The sequence below is a fragment of the Rhinolophus sinicus genome, chromosome 6 (genome assembly GCF_057876585.1).
Source record: "Rhinolophus sinicus isolate RSI-liver-muscle chromosome 6, RSI-T2T, whole genome shotgun sequence".
Taxonomy (NCBI): Eukaryota; Metazoa; Chordata; class Mammalia; order Chiroptera; family Rhinolophidae; genus Rhinolophus; species Rhinolophus sinicus.
This window is the reverse complement of record NC_142506.1, coordinates 32,569,643-32,582,651: the sequence shown is the minus strand read 5'-3', so window position 1 is coordinate 32,582,651 and position 13,009 is coordinate 32,569,643. Positions and strand designations below refer to the sequence as shown.

Sequence of the window (13,009 nt, the reverse complement as noted above, 5' to 3'; positions counted from 1 at the left end):
ATTCTGATCCGTTGGCTGACCTGGATCTGGAAGGTATGCTGCTTGCCTGGTCAGTCTATATCAGTTTTTGTGTAGATGTGACTTGAACAGGTTGCTGAGGGCAGGAGGTACGACAGCCAGGGTATTCTTAGCTCATTCCCACTGGGAAGGACAGGGGTTGTCCCAGTCTCCAAGGACCTCAAACGCTAGAGACTCCTTTCCTCCCAGGTGGTAACACTCACATAGGGAAAAGTTCAGCAGGGTTTTAGGTCCAGGACCTGAACCACCAATCCCACTGCCACATATTACTTTATTTGTCACACAAAAGAACCCTATGAGAAGATATGAAAATTACACATGATGGGGAAGCAGGTCCTTCTAAGTATAATGGAGGAACTCATATCTCTGGATATTTACTTCATTTGTCGTGTAAAACATCTTTTCAGTGTTTGGAAATATGGGATCAGGGATATGTAAGTGTGCAGACCACAGAATCCTATAAAACAATCAACTATAAATTTGATCCTGAGCTTCCTGGTACCAAAGTAAAATTGGAAAACCCAGTAAATTACATAATTCTTATAATTAAGGATGGCGGATGCTAACATTTTAGTGAAAGAAAGATTTAGGGGCTTAAATTTGAAATTTTCTGGTGGGTCTGCACAAATACGGCCAAGCTGCGGCCTCCCAGACCTGGGGAAGACCTGCAGAGACACTGCCCAGGCGGGTGAGCTCTGGCGGATGCGGCCTCCGTGCTGGATGGGGCCTCAGAATGGTCCCCACATGGTAGCCGTGTGATGCCAAACACCTGTAACCCGCTGCAGGAAGTCCCAGGCTCCGGGAAGTCCAGAAGGGGTTAGCTGGCCATTGAGGCCTTGCCCTTTGACCTCTTACGTATGTCTTCACGTGTTGCACTTGTCAGTGCACCTTTCACTGTGAGGCGCTCCAGGGAGGCGTCACAATCGCCTGGCTGGACAGTTAGTTCAATGCGTACCGTACCGAGAGATGAGAGAAACCAAGGAGCCGCTCTCCGAGTTTCGTGCTCTATTCTCGAGTTCGTTTGGCGCATAACTCGCTCTCTATGGGCATTTTGTTTTCTGCATTTCTACTTCTATTCCACCGCTGCCATCCCTTCCCTGCTGGCCGTCGCACCGCGCCCGGTGGCCGTCGCACCGCGCCCGGTGGCCGTCGCCCGGTGGCTTTCCAGGTCTGCCGCGAAGATGGCCCGCCTGGCCAGCACCACCCTGCTGCTCCAGCACGTGCCCTTCGCCCTGGTCTCAGCCGCCCAGAACGTGTGTCACCAGCTCCATCTCACACCGAGCCGACGAGGAGGGTATGGCTACCGCAGGGCACGTATCCCCCGATGGGGAGCCTCCGCCCGGTGCCCTGGAACGTGAAGGACCCCCCAAAGAAGCCTCTACTGTCCACCTGTAACACCAGGATGTATTTTCCTTCGGGAACCGTATATATCCCGCCTCTAAGGCGAACATTTAGTCGCCCGCTTACATCACCTGAGTGGCTAGTCAAGTGTAAGATGCCGGTGCCATCGAGGACCACCCCACTTCCTCGCTCAAAGGAGATGGCGGTGAAGATCCCTAAAGAGCCCCAACAAGTGAGGGCAAAAAATGAAAAGCGTCGCGTGGAGACCAACGGCCACCAGAGCAGTGGGGATCTACCTTTAACAATTAGGCCCCCAAACACCACCGGAGTCGTCAGTTCCGCCAAGTGCAGTCCTGCGCCTCTGGACCACGGACCCAAGCACCGAGAATCCAACCTGAGTGAGAAGGCCCGCACGTGTCCCAAGGGTTCCTCCTCCGAAAGTCACGGGGTCACCGAGTCCCGCAGCCCTGCTAGAGACGCTCTGCCGCCCCCGCCAACGAAGACTGATTGCCAAGCAGCAGTACTGTCTGCCCCAACCGCCTGCAGCTCCCTGCTGCCAGAGAGACCCACCAAGGAAGTGCTGGGTGAAGACCCTCGGCGTAGCGGTCCGGAGTCACCCACGTCCGGTAAGCCGATGCACAGCACCCAACTTTCAGACACCCCGTCCAGCTCTGCTTCACTGGTTTCTGCCAGCAATAGAGTTGACAGACACAAAACGCGCACACCACCTCCGCTACCCCTGCCACCACTGCTGAGGGATGGCGGGGAGATTCCCGTCTCATCTAAGCTTACTTGCTCAGCTTTTGACAGAAACACGGACAGCTTGAAGATCCCTACCTGTCAGTGGAATAAGGTCGTGGAGGATAAAACGAAGGTCACGGCGGACTGCAGCGCCACTCAGTACGCCCCTTCTTTTACCCGACCTGGGGTGGTTGCAGACACCCTGCCCGTGGCTGCTGACAGTGGGCTGGTCCCGGCCACTAGTGCCAAGTCGGCTGACCTATCTGCCCGGCCCCTGACCAAGTCTGTCCCCACACCGCTCACTCAAAGCATCGATCGCTTTCCTCTTGTTGTTCGTGGCCATTCTCTTCCACCTCCTGATTCTAATCACATTTTGGGAATTCCACCTAATGAGAATGGAGGCCGTTTACATTCAGCCATAACCTCAGCATCTCCTAATTCTGGCGTCTCCGCACCTGCTATGACTTCAACCGTCTCCTTCCAACCGCCCTCCTGCAACAACGAATCCCCGATCCCTATGTGTGTAGATTCTCCTGCCCCTGCTTTACCGTTACCCACCCCTCTTCCAGTCCCTTCTGCCAGTGTCCCTCTTGCCCTGCCCAGCAACTCTGTGGCCGTGCCTTCCACCTCAGCCAGTGCATCTGCCAATCCCCCGGGCCAGCACACTTCGGACTCTGACGTCACTGACATGGACACGACTCCTCCTCCCCCTTCCAAGGTCTTCGTAGTCAGGGCTCCCGCAAGCCCCGGGAGGAGATGTCCCAAACCCCAAGTCTATTGCCGCATACGGTCCTCCACCAGCCCACCTGCTGCGAAGTACCCCCGCCTTGCTTCCAACTACACGGGCGGCCCCCAAACCACCCCTCAGCCCGGATCAAGGACCGGTGGTGCTTCGAACGGGAAAACGTCTCTCGTCCCTGCCGCTGTGACCACCAACTCCCCTGCGGTGAATTCTGCAGCCACTCACGCTCCAGGAAACAGCAGCTCTGCAAAACCTGTCGATGACTCTGAACCTATGGACACCATGCCTGCTCCCTAGGCTGTCAACTGCTGTCCCTGGTCTCATCCCCCGACCAAGTGGTGGAACTGTCCGGATGCACACTGCTGTTTGCAGGTGCTTCCTTTCCCCCTACCCGCTTGCCTCATTACACCCTGATTTTCCCCACATTGTTTGTATATTGATCTATTAAAAATATTGTTCCTTTAAAAAATGCAGTGGTAGACAAGGTAATATGATTCAAACCTCTAACATCAGAAACCCCATGAATAAGGTGGCCCAGGAGTTGCTGGAGAACTTCCAGAATTCAGTAACGTTTGTATCAAATGGAGGTGAATGAAGCAAAATCATCCCAGATTTAAACTGGTCAAAGCACAGTATAGACCAGATTTAACAGACACTGACCGTTCTGTGGATGATATGCAAATGTGTTTTTTTTAAATACAAAAGTTGAAAATCATCTGTTGTTATGGTTTGTTAGGACAAATAAAGACAGAAATGAGAACTGAATTTAGAAAACTAAAAATGAAAGTTTACCAAGACTAACACAGGCAAGATCTAACCCCTATTGCCACAAAGTGATCTGGGAGAGAAAACTTAAAACCCTAAAAGTTTTCACAAATTCCCTGAAATCCCATTCTGTGCCACTGTAACAATTACGTGCCCGTCTGCTTCACCTAATCCCGAATCATTAAACTCTGTTCCCAAGTCACTCAAGCTCTACACCGAATTCCAATCCTAGATTGATAAAAACCCTTTTGTAAATGCTTTTTGTTTTTTTTTTAAGTCCAAGCAGGGTTTATTAGTGATACATTCTTAGTGAAGAGAACTGACCTGAAGTGACCTAGCAGAGGTGGGGGCCAGGAGGAAAGAGGGAGGAAGGGAGGGAAGGAATGAGCGAGGGGGGGAGGGAGGGTATATATATATATATATATATATATATATATATATATATATATATATATATAATTTGATTATAGTTGACCTTCAATATTATTCAGCTTCAGTCCATGCAGTGGTCTCCATAATAAGACAGGGAGGAGCCCATCTGTCACCCTACAAAGTCTTTACATCATTGATTATATTTCCCAAACATTCTTTCATGTCCCTGTGGCAATATTGTGGCTACTAATTTGTACTTTCTAATCCCTTTACCTTCTCCCCCATCCCTATCCCCCTCCCATCTAGCAACCGTGAGGTTTTTTTCTCTAGATCTTTGAGTCCATTTCTGTTAAGTTTGCTCGTTTATTCTGTTCTTTAGATTCCACATATAAGTGAAATCATATGGTATTTGTCTTTCTCTGTCTGACTTATTTCACTTAGCATAATATTCTCCTAAATTTTAATTGAAAAGCTTCTGCTTCTAAGACAGATCAGCAGGAGGCCTTAGCAACCCTGTCCAGCCTTCTAAAGACAGATCTCCTGTGTTTATTAGACATTGTGGTCTAGTGGAAAAAGCAATGATTTTGGAGTCAAACAGGAAGTTAAAGCTCATGCTGACATTGACTGGCTTTGTGACCTCTTTAATCTCTCCAATCCTTTCTTTTCTAAGAAAAAGAACATGCATCTTGTTGTGAAGGTTTGGGATTAATATTTCAAAAGTGCATGGCTTAATAGATGCTCAAAACCGGTTGATATTATTGTTGGTACCTGGATGTAAGAAGAGAGAGATTAGCTTATATGATTAATGATGATAATTTTGCTGTTTGAGCTAATTTCATTCAATGAAACTTTATTTACTACCAATTACATTGAATATCCTGGTGAGCGTAGTGGAGAAACAAGAAGGAGAAACACCAAGTCTCTCCTTTCAGGAATCTTATAATCCAGTAATAAGATAAATAATTGTAATAGAATTTGGAAGCAGTTCAGTTTGGTGGAAGAAAGGACTCAAATAAGGCAATAATGTGAGATCAGGTCATGTCGGTTGGGGCAATTTGCAGGTCTGGAATGCCAGGAGGCAAAGTTCATTCTTAACTTGGTAGGTAAAGTTCTGTGAATGGAAGAGTGAGCCCCCCAAAATCTGAACGTTAAGGATCTCCTGCGAGTGAAAAAAATGGTGGTAGGGAAACTGGCTAATGATTTGGTCCAGTGTGAGAACAAAATAGATTTGGAGCTGTTTTTCCAAGATTGGTGGAAGAATTGCGAAGGTCCTTTGTTTTCTCTTGGGGGCTTTTTGTGGGTGACTGTGGGAAGTGGTTGGCTGAGAGTGTTTTCTGGGGATGTGGAACAGGGAGGAGCTGATTGACTCCTGGAGGATAAGCCACCCCTCAGTGGCAGAGACTACCAACTAAGGGGGACAGACACCCTTGTCTCCAGATCTTATAAGACTGCTCATTAGACCCTAGATTCCTGGGCTTTGGGACCAAAAAGACAACATCTATTACTTATTAATGTCTTATATAATTACCCCTAGAGAAGCTACATATCCTTAGTGAGTACAGACTTATTTGAAACTTTGGGGATGCGATTCTGTTAATAAGCAGAGGAAAGAAATACAAAAGCATGTCAGTAACATACCAGTACCTAAGGTTGTTTAACATAGTGTGTGACACGTAGTAAGTGTCCCGATAGGTGTTATTATCTTGAAATCCACCTAAATACATTTTTGTCTCCAGTTTGTATTGGCAACATTAGCTCATATTTTGTATATTCAATTACTTATGCTAAAATAAGCTAAGTGTATTGTAAGTCTGTAAAATGAGTCATTTAAGTTCATGAAATCAGAGAAAAAAACTTTTTCATCTACAGAACAACATATTCAACGATGCTGACATTTTAGTAAGATGAAACTCTTAACTCATTAGCTTCAATTACAGTTACAATACTATATTTATTGATGAACGAGGGTGTGCAGAAAGTATTTACCTATTTTTGGAACATTCTCAGCAACCAAGGTTAAAATGATAAGAGGCTTCTTCTTACACTCATTCAAACAACTAGAAAACACTCTATCCGAAGCCGCATAATAAATCAAGGCTTACTTAGACTTGAAGTTTCTTTCCTGGCTTTTGCTTCTTCAAAACTTATGTAAGTTCCTTTTGTTAATTGGTGGGGGACAGGCAGTGAGAAGATATGACAAATTTTAAAACAGAAGATCCTAAAATGTTCTGGCGCTTCCTAAGACCCTAAAATGAAACAATGCCCATTGTTCTTAATTCTCTTCAGTGTGTGTGTGTGTGTGTGTGTGTGTGTTTCTCTGTGTGTGTGTATTTAATAAGACATAAATATAACAGTAGGGCAGAAAATCTATTTACAGAAACATTATAATGTGATTGGAACATTCAGTATTTACTATTAAAAGGAGGACTCTTATTAAGAACTGAATTAGTAAGAATTATGTAAATTTTCTAATTGAGCAAACTGGAGAGAAATTATCTTCATAGGTGTCTTGTCATTTCACATAGGTGGTTTTGCTTGCATGATGGCTAATCATTCATTTGATTTCATCAAATTTGGCATGGTATTAGACAGGTTACCGGAAAGAAAAACAATTAAGGGGAAAAAAAAACTAACGGTCGGGTGTTTGAGTTGCTTGACTCAGCTCCCTGTCCCAAACAGATTCTGATAAAGATGGAGCTGAAGCATATGTCGTAAATTCCGTCTTCATTTTTAAAATCCTTTATAAAAATTTCAATATTTACCCCCATTTTTAAAATCTTACCATTTATACCTAACTAGACAAGTTACTACTTGTAAGGACTCAACGCAGCAGAGAGAAACGTTACTCCAAGGCATTACCTGGGGTACAAATGCCCTTTGAAGAAGGAGTAGGACCTTTCCAGAGCTGATGCACTTTCTGTGGCTGTCATTAGCCACCTTGCCAGCATTTCCTTCCTCTCCCTTCCAGGCACATGGTAAGGTTGCGTTTCCCTGCTGGCTGGAAATTAGGACTGGCTGTGTGACTAGTTATGAATACTGGCTGGACTGACCTGACGGGTGTCACTGGAGCTGGCTGGAGCTAATGTGACACTTGTCAGTGCCTCTTCCCTGCTGTGGTGACCACCAATGTTGCAGATGGTGGAGGTCTCTGGGTGTGAGTGGCAGGAGCAGGGCGCCTGCCAACCTGGGATGGGCATGGAGCGCAAGTCAGAAATAACCTGCACTGAAATAAGGCACTGAAGTTTCAGGGTTGTTATCACTGCATAATGTTGCCTGTCCTGACTGATATACCTCCCTTCCCTGGAACAGACAGAGTCCGGTCATGAGTTTTAGAAAAAGATATAAAGACGAAACGTACCGGGTGGCACAGTAAAATTTATTTGTCTTTATGATTTACACATAGTACTTGAACTCACAAAACAACAAACACTGTCAAGATGGCCATATGTAGCATAGGAAATGACTGGTCCCCGTTCAATCTCGCAAACGTTCATTTAGCTTAGAAATGAGTTTCTTTTCAATGGTTATCTTTTTTTCAGTCCCTAAGGCTTGCACAGTTCAGTAGAAATGTTTTTGCTATTTTGTTATTGTCAGGCACATGATGTTTACCAATTCCCAGGAAATAAATGAAATTAACAAAAAAGTCCTGTGACAATTGAGCACGCTTTCACAGAAATAAATTTGCTGAGCTTATTAGAGTTTCACACAGTTTAGCTATCAGACCTACACGTGGGACAGTATTAAGAAATTACATTTGTTAGGCTGGCCAGGTGGCTCATGTTTATGGAGCGCCGTGCTCCTAATGCCCAGGTAGCTGGTTCGATTCCCACATGCGCCAGTGAGCTGCACCCTCTACAGCTGAGATTGTGAACAAGGGCTCTCTCTGGTGCTGGGCAGCCCTGAGCAGGGGGAGGTTGCCGCGGGCTGCCCTGTGCTTCTCTGTGCTGCTGCGGCTACTGTGCGAGGCCGTGTGTCGCCGGTGGACAGCATGACTGGCTGGCAGCAGGCAAAAGCTGCTATGATCGGCTGACGGAGACTGACTGCCTCAACGGAGGGGGTGTAGCGCAAGTCTCATAACGCCAGTTTGGGCAGGTAGCTGTCTCCTACACAACCATACACAAGCAGACTGAAAAACAGAGGCTTGAACTGGGGGGGGGGGGGGGGGGGGGCGTGAGGTGGAAGAAAAGGTGGAAAATGAAATTACATTTGTCTAAAATTTATTTCTTTTAAATATTTACCACACATTTTATGTGCAAGGATTCCATTGATTTCTTTGGTTTTAAACATTATAGTTCTGTCCGACATATATATATATATATATATATATATATATATATATATATATATATATATATATATATATATATATATATATATAGTTCTTTTTGTACCAAAGATCAAGAATTAAAAAGTTAAAATTTCAGGAGACAAAAATGGAATTATTGCTTCAGTATAAAAAATGCCTGGCTCATCTGGGTACTATTGCTATTATTGCTTTGCTTCTATTGGAAAACTATCCTGGACATCATGGATTGTACCCCGTAGTTCCCTGCTTAAGGTATAAACTGGTTGAACATTATGATCTATGGATACATCCCTTCCTTTACCAAAGCTATCCTGATCCTGTCCTTTAAAAAAAGCGCAAAGTGAAACAGCATAAATAAATAAGTTTACCTAAAGGGATATAATAAATAGGCTACTAGATAAGAATCAAGAATATTGTAACATAAAGCCCTTCCGTGCTGTACAATTAAACAATAGCTTTGGATTTTCAAGGTCTCTAAACACAGCCTTCAATTAATAACACAATTTTACTGCTGGTATGCAGCTGACGGGTTTAGAGAAGAATACATTTCTGTTGTTTTCATCATTTAAAAATGAAAACATAATGGATACAGTTGTAAATTGGGCCTTTTGGGAATTTACCTTGGTATGTACCATCATTACTTTTTGACCGTTGCCTAGTTCTAGATACCAATCCTAGGGATTAAAAAGAAATCATAATATTCCTTCAATTCTCAGTGGTTTCTTGGTCTCCAGAATAATTTTAGAAACAAAAAGAGAAGAAATTAGACTCAAAAGTTTTGCTGCCTTCTTTTCTTCGCATCCATTGCATCCAGAATGGGTTGCCTTTTGGCAGTGTATCTTTGTCGAAGCTCTTCTATTTCTCGTTCCATCATGGGGTCTAGTGCTTTTAACCGCATCTGTAGTTCTTCTAAACTTAGATTTTTTAACTGGATATAGAAAAAAATGAAGATATTAATATAGTAAGATTATCTACACTAGGTTAAAGTCTAACGAGCTTCACTACAAATATTTCAGCAAACTCTTTACATCATCTTTCATTTATGGTTCAACAATTGAAACAGGAATTCCTTCTCTGAAAAATCAAGAAGTCACATCTTGCAGGAACCTCAAGTAATTTGCACATAATAATAACAATGCTAATACTGCGACTACTAATAAACACCTCTGCTTCTAGAAAAGAGCCAATGAGAAAAGTAAGCTGACACAGTATTATCTGTTTTTAATAAAGGCAGAAAGATAAATCCACCATTGCCAACAAACAGACTTTCAGGGGCTGTTCTGCATACACACACTCTCATCTCTCACCTCCTCCCCAGCTGTGGAGCGCTGGGGTCATCGTGAACACCTGCAGGGGTCACCCAAATGTGAAGACACTGAACACTGGTTAAAGTAACTATTCTAGTCTGCATTTTTCCAAATGCTTACATTTTCAGCACTCCAAAAGTGAACCAGAAAATGAAATTATTTAGAATACTTTTATCCCAAGCATTTTATAAAATAGGGTTTTTAATTTAAGATGTAAAATATCCCACGGCTGATACAGTATTGTGTAAGTTCTGACATGGCCTTGTTTCATGTCTCTACTCCAGATATTCCAAAAATATTTCAGCTTCACAGATTGTACACGCACACCTAGAAACTATTCAACTATATTGCTAAATGTCATGACATGAAGGTGGGTAAATAGGAATACAGAATAATGACTCAAACAGGAATACAGAATGACCCAAATGAATAGGTTGCTCCAAGGTTAGGAGAAACAACATCACACAAAGCAAACAATTATCATCACTTTAAATTTTTTGCTTTAAGATACCTTACACAGCCTTTACCGGGAAACTAGTTGTCAATAATTTATAAATATTATATTACAGTGATGGTCTGAATTCAGGGAAAGAAGCAATTTAGAAGAAAACTTTTCCTCCTCTGACAAGGCTTTTATATTTTCAGTATGTAAATGTATGAATAACAGGTCTGTGATGTTGGAGAACCATTATCTGGCGTCATCAGGGAATTAGGTGTTCCACCTAAGTAAATTAATTCATGAAGCATCTAAACCTTAGGTCTTTAAGGGATAAAACACTGTCTCAACCATTTTGAACAGAAAATCTTTATAAAAGTATTTTACAGAATATGCTGCTTTCTAAAGCAGAGGACACAGGACCTAAAACAACCTTTCATTGATAGTAATGAATCATTAATAATATGCATTCCTAGTCTGTGCCACGTAATAGTTTTGCCTTTTAGTTTTGGTTTTTTGTCTTCATTTGAGGGAAAGCTATCAGCTCGTTTTCATGGCCATGGCCATGGACATCACTGAACAGACATCCTATCTCTACTTCAAAAGTGTTAATTTATTGGGAACCTGACAAGCAATTAAACAATGTTATAAGGCACTACACTAAGCAAGAATAAATAGATTCTGAGGGAAAGCCTGAGGCTGTTTTAGGAAAGACAGAGCATGGCTTTGGTGCTAAAGCTTGTTATACCTGTTTCTGGGTTTGTTTTGTTTTTTAATCTGATTTCAGATTTCTGGCGGCCTAAGGTTGAGTTACAGGAAATCTGACTTCCGCATAAGGTACATATATAGCTATGGTTTCAGCTGGGCTGTCACAGAACTTCAGGGGATTGATTTATTAAAATATTTATTGATATTTTCTATGGGCCAAGCTCTGTAGATACAGAGATGAACAAAACACTCTTGGTCTCCCACAGAGAGCTTGCAATCCAGCTGGCAAGACAGGTCCATGCACAGCTAATTCACTGAGAAATGAGGAAGTTGAGAAGACGGGAAATAGGACAGGGGAGAAGAGAAAGAGCAGGAGCAGGAAAAGTGTGAGGCACACAAATGCTTGCATCTTTGGAGATGCCGGCTGCCTGCTGGGTGCGTGAGGGATCCAGGGGCAGAGAATGAAGCAGGAAGTGGTGTGTGTGTTGGGGGGGGGGGGGCGACTGCTAAGGGCTTCAAGAATGTTGCTACAAACTTTCTGTCGACAGGAAATATTTAGGATAAAACTGAAGCCCTGGATGAGGATAAGATTATCAGGAATAGGTTTCATCCCTGATTTTATGATCTATGGTATCTAATAGCAAATAATCCCCAAACCTTAGCATTTGTGGTCAGAGGCTCCTCTCATTTTGGTAATAGAACCGAAATATTGGTAGGTTCCTAAATAACTGCAGATTATGGTGTTGTTTAGGCCAAAAAGACAAAAAAGAAAGAAAGGAAGGGAGGAAGGAAGGGAAGGGGGAGAGTGAGAAGGAGAGGGAGAAGGGAGGGAGGGAGGGAGCAAAGGAAGGAGGAACGGTGAGGTTAATCGGCAGAATTTTTCACTTTTTATACAGTGGGTATAATTTATGGACATGAACTTCTGACTGGGTTTTGACTTCTGATTAAGCCTTAATAACATATATTTAGCACTCTGTTTCTATAGCTAGCAAGCCTCCCACAGGCACGGAAATGTCTTGGGGAGGGTAATGTGGCAAAAGCCCATTTTCAATCTCTTGGAAAACAGTACTGCTCAATATGCCTTGGTAGTAAAAAGATTCACAAACCATATAAAATTTTATGGAGACTCATATTGCCCTATAATATCATACAATCCACTATCACTCTTTTAACATGCTAATCCAAATTATAGTAATTTTGAGGGTTGTAAAGGATAATACTGGAAGGAAAAGTTGACCTTCCTGAATTAATATCAACATTATTTTGGCAAAAGTTTGCTTCAGCGTTTCCTGAATATCTTTATAAAAAGGAAGGGAAATCACTTCAGAATTGTTATGTGCATGGATCAACAGAGCTTGTGGTAAATCAATCTGAATTTATATTTTTTAATATAGAAAAGAAAGGATACTTATGAGCCATTTTTCTACACCACATAGGAAACAAAGTAGCTATGTTACCACAGCTACATGCCACTTGACTAATTCCAAAATAAATGCACAGTAAGCTAGAGTTGGAGTATTAAGTGTTGGGTCTACTATGTTTGTCAGTTTAAAATTCAGTATCAAGTCAGTGAAGGGAAGAATTTTAGAATATGCATACATTGTGGTTTTTACTGTATATGAGCAAATGTACAAAAATGAGTAACTCATCTGGAAACGGATTTTATATGTGTCAGGCTAATTCTACTTAATACAATTTAGTATTGAATTTAATGATAAACTAGAACTTGCACAACTAATAATTGTTCTTAAGTCTTTGGCCTTAACATTGTGAAAGATTACAGTAGTTTGACAATTTTTACAAACACTAAGGACCCGAAACTTAAGTGAATAAATGAGCTGATATGCAGTAAGAGGAAAAACTTGAATGCAAAGACAGAAGGATCCACACCTTCTTCAAAAACACAGTCAAAGAAAAAGAGATGAGTTTCAGAACAATATTACCTTATTACCTGAGGCATTTTTTTCTATTCACAAGAATTTTTGTCTTTCTTAGATATTTGAAATGACAAATAGCAAGGGCAAGGCATAACAGGGTTTAAGCTGACATCAGGTAAACTGAAGCATATGGGCCTGAGAGAAACATTTTGAGATGTGGAATTATTAAAATTATCTGAGATTACTAAGTAATTTGTTTAATAGACACATAAATTATAAAGTTGGGTTATAAGTTAAACGTCACAGAACCTCACTGCAAAAGAGAACCTGACAGATGATCTACTCTAACTTCTTTATTTTAGGTGAGGAAATGAGAGCCAGCTTGCTCAAAATTAC

General features: G+C 42.3%; 1 protein-coding gene across 1 annotated transcript in view; it reads right to left on the bottom strand.

The window, feature by feature from the left end:
* Positions 1–7,336: 7,336 nt before the first annotated feature.
* Positions 7,337–13,009, bottom strand: part of STK3 (serine/threonine kinase 3) — a 301,757-nt gene continuing 296,084 nt past the window's right edge. The window contains exon 11 of the mRNA XM_019757652.3: positions 7,337–9,213. Within this exon, the coding sequence (XP_019613211.1) occupies positions 9,055–9,213 (159 nt within the window). The 3' untranslated portion in view covers positions 7,337–9,054. The remainder of the gene's footprint in view (positions 9,214–13,009) is intronic.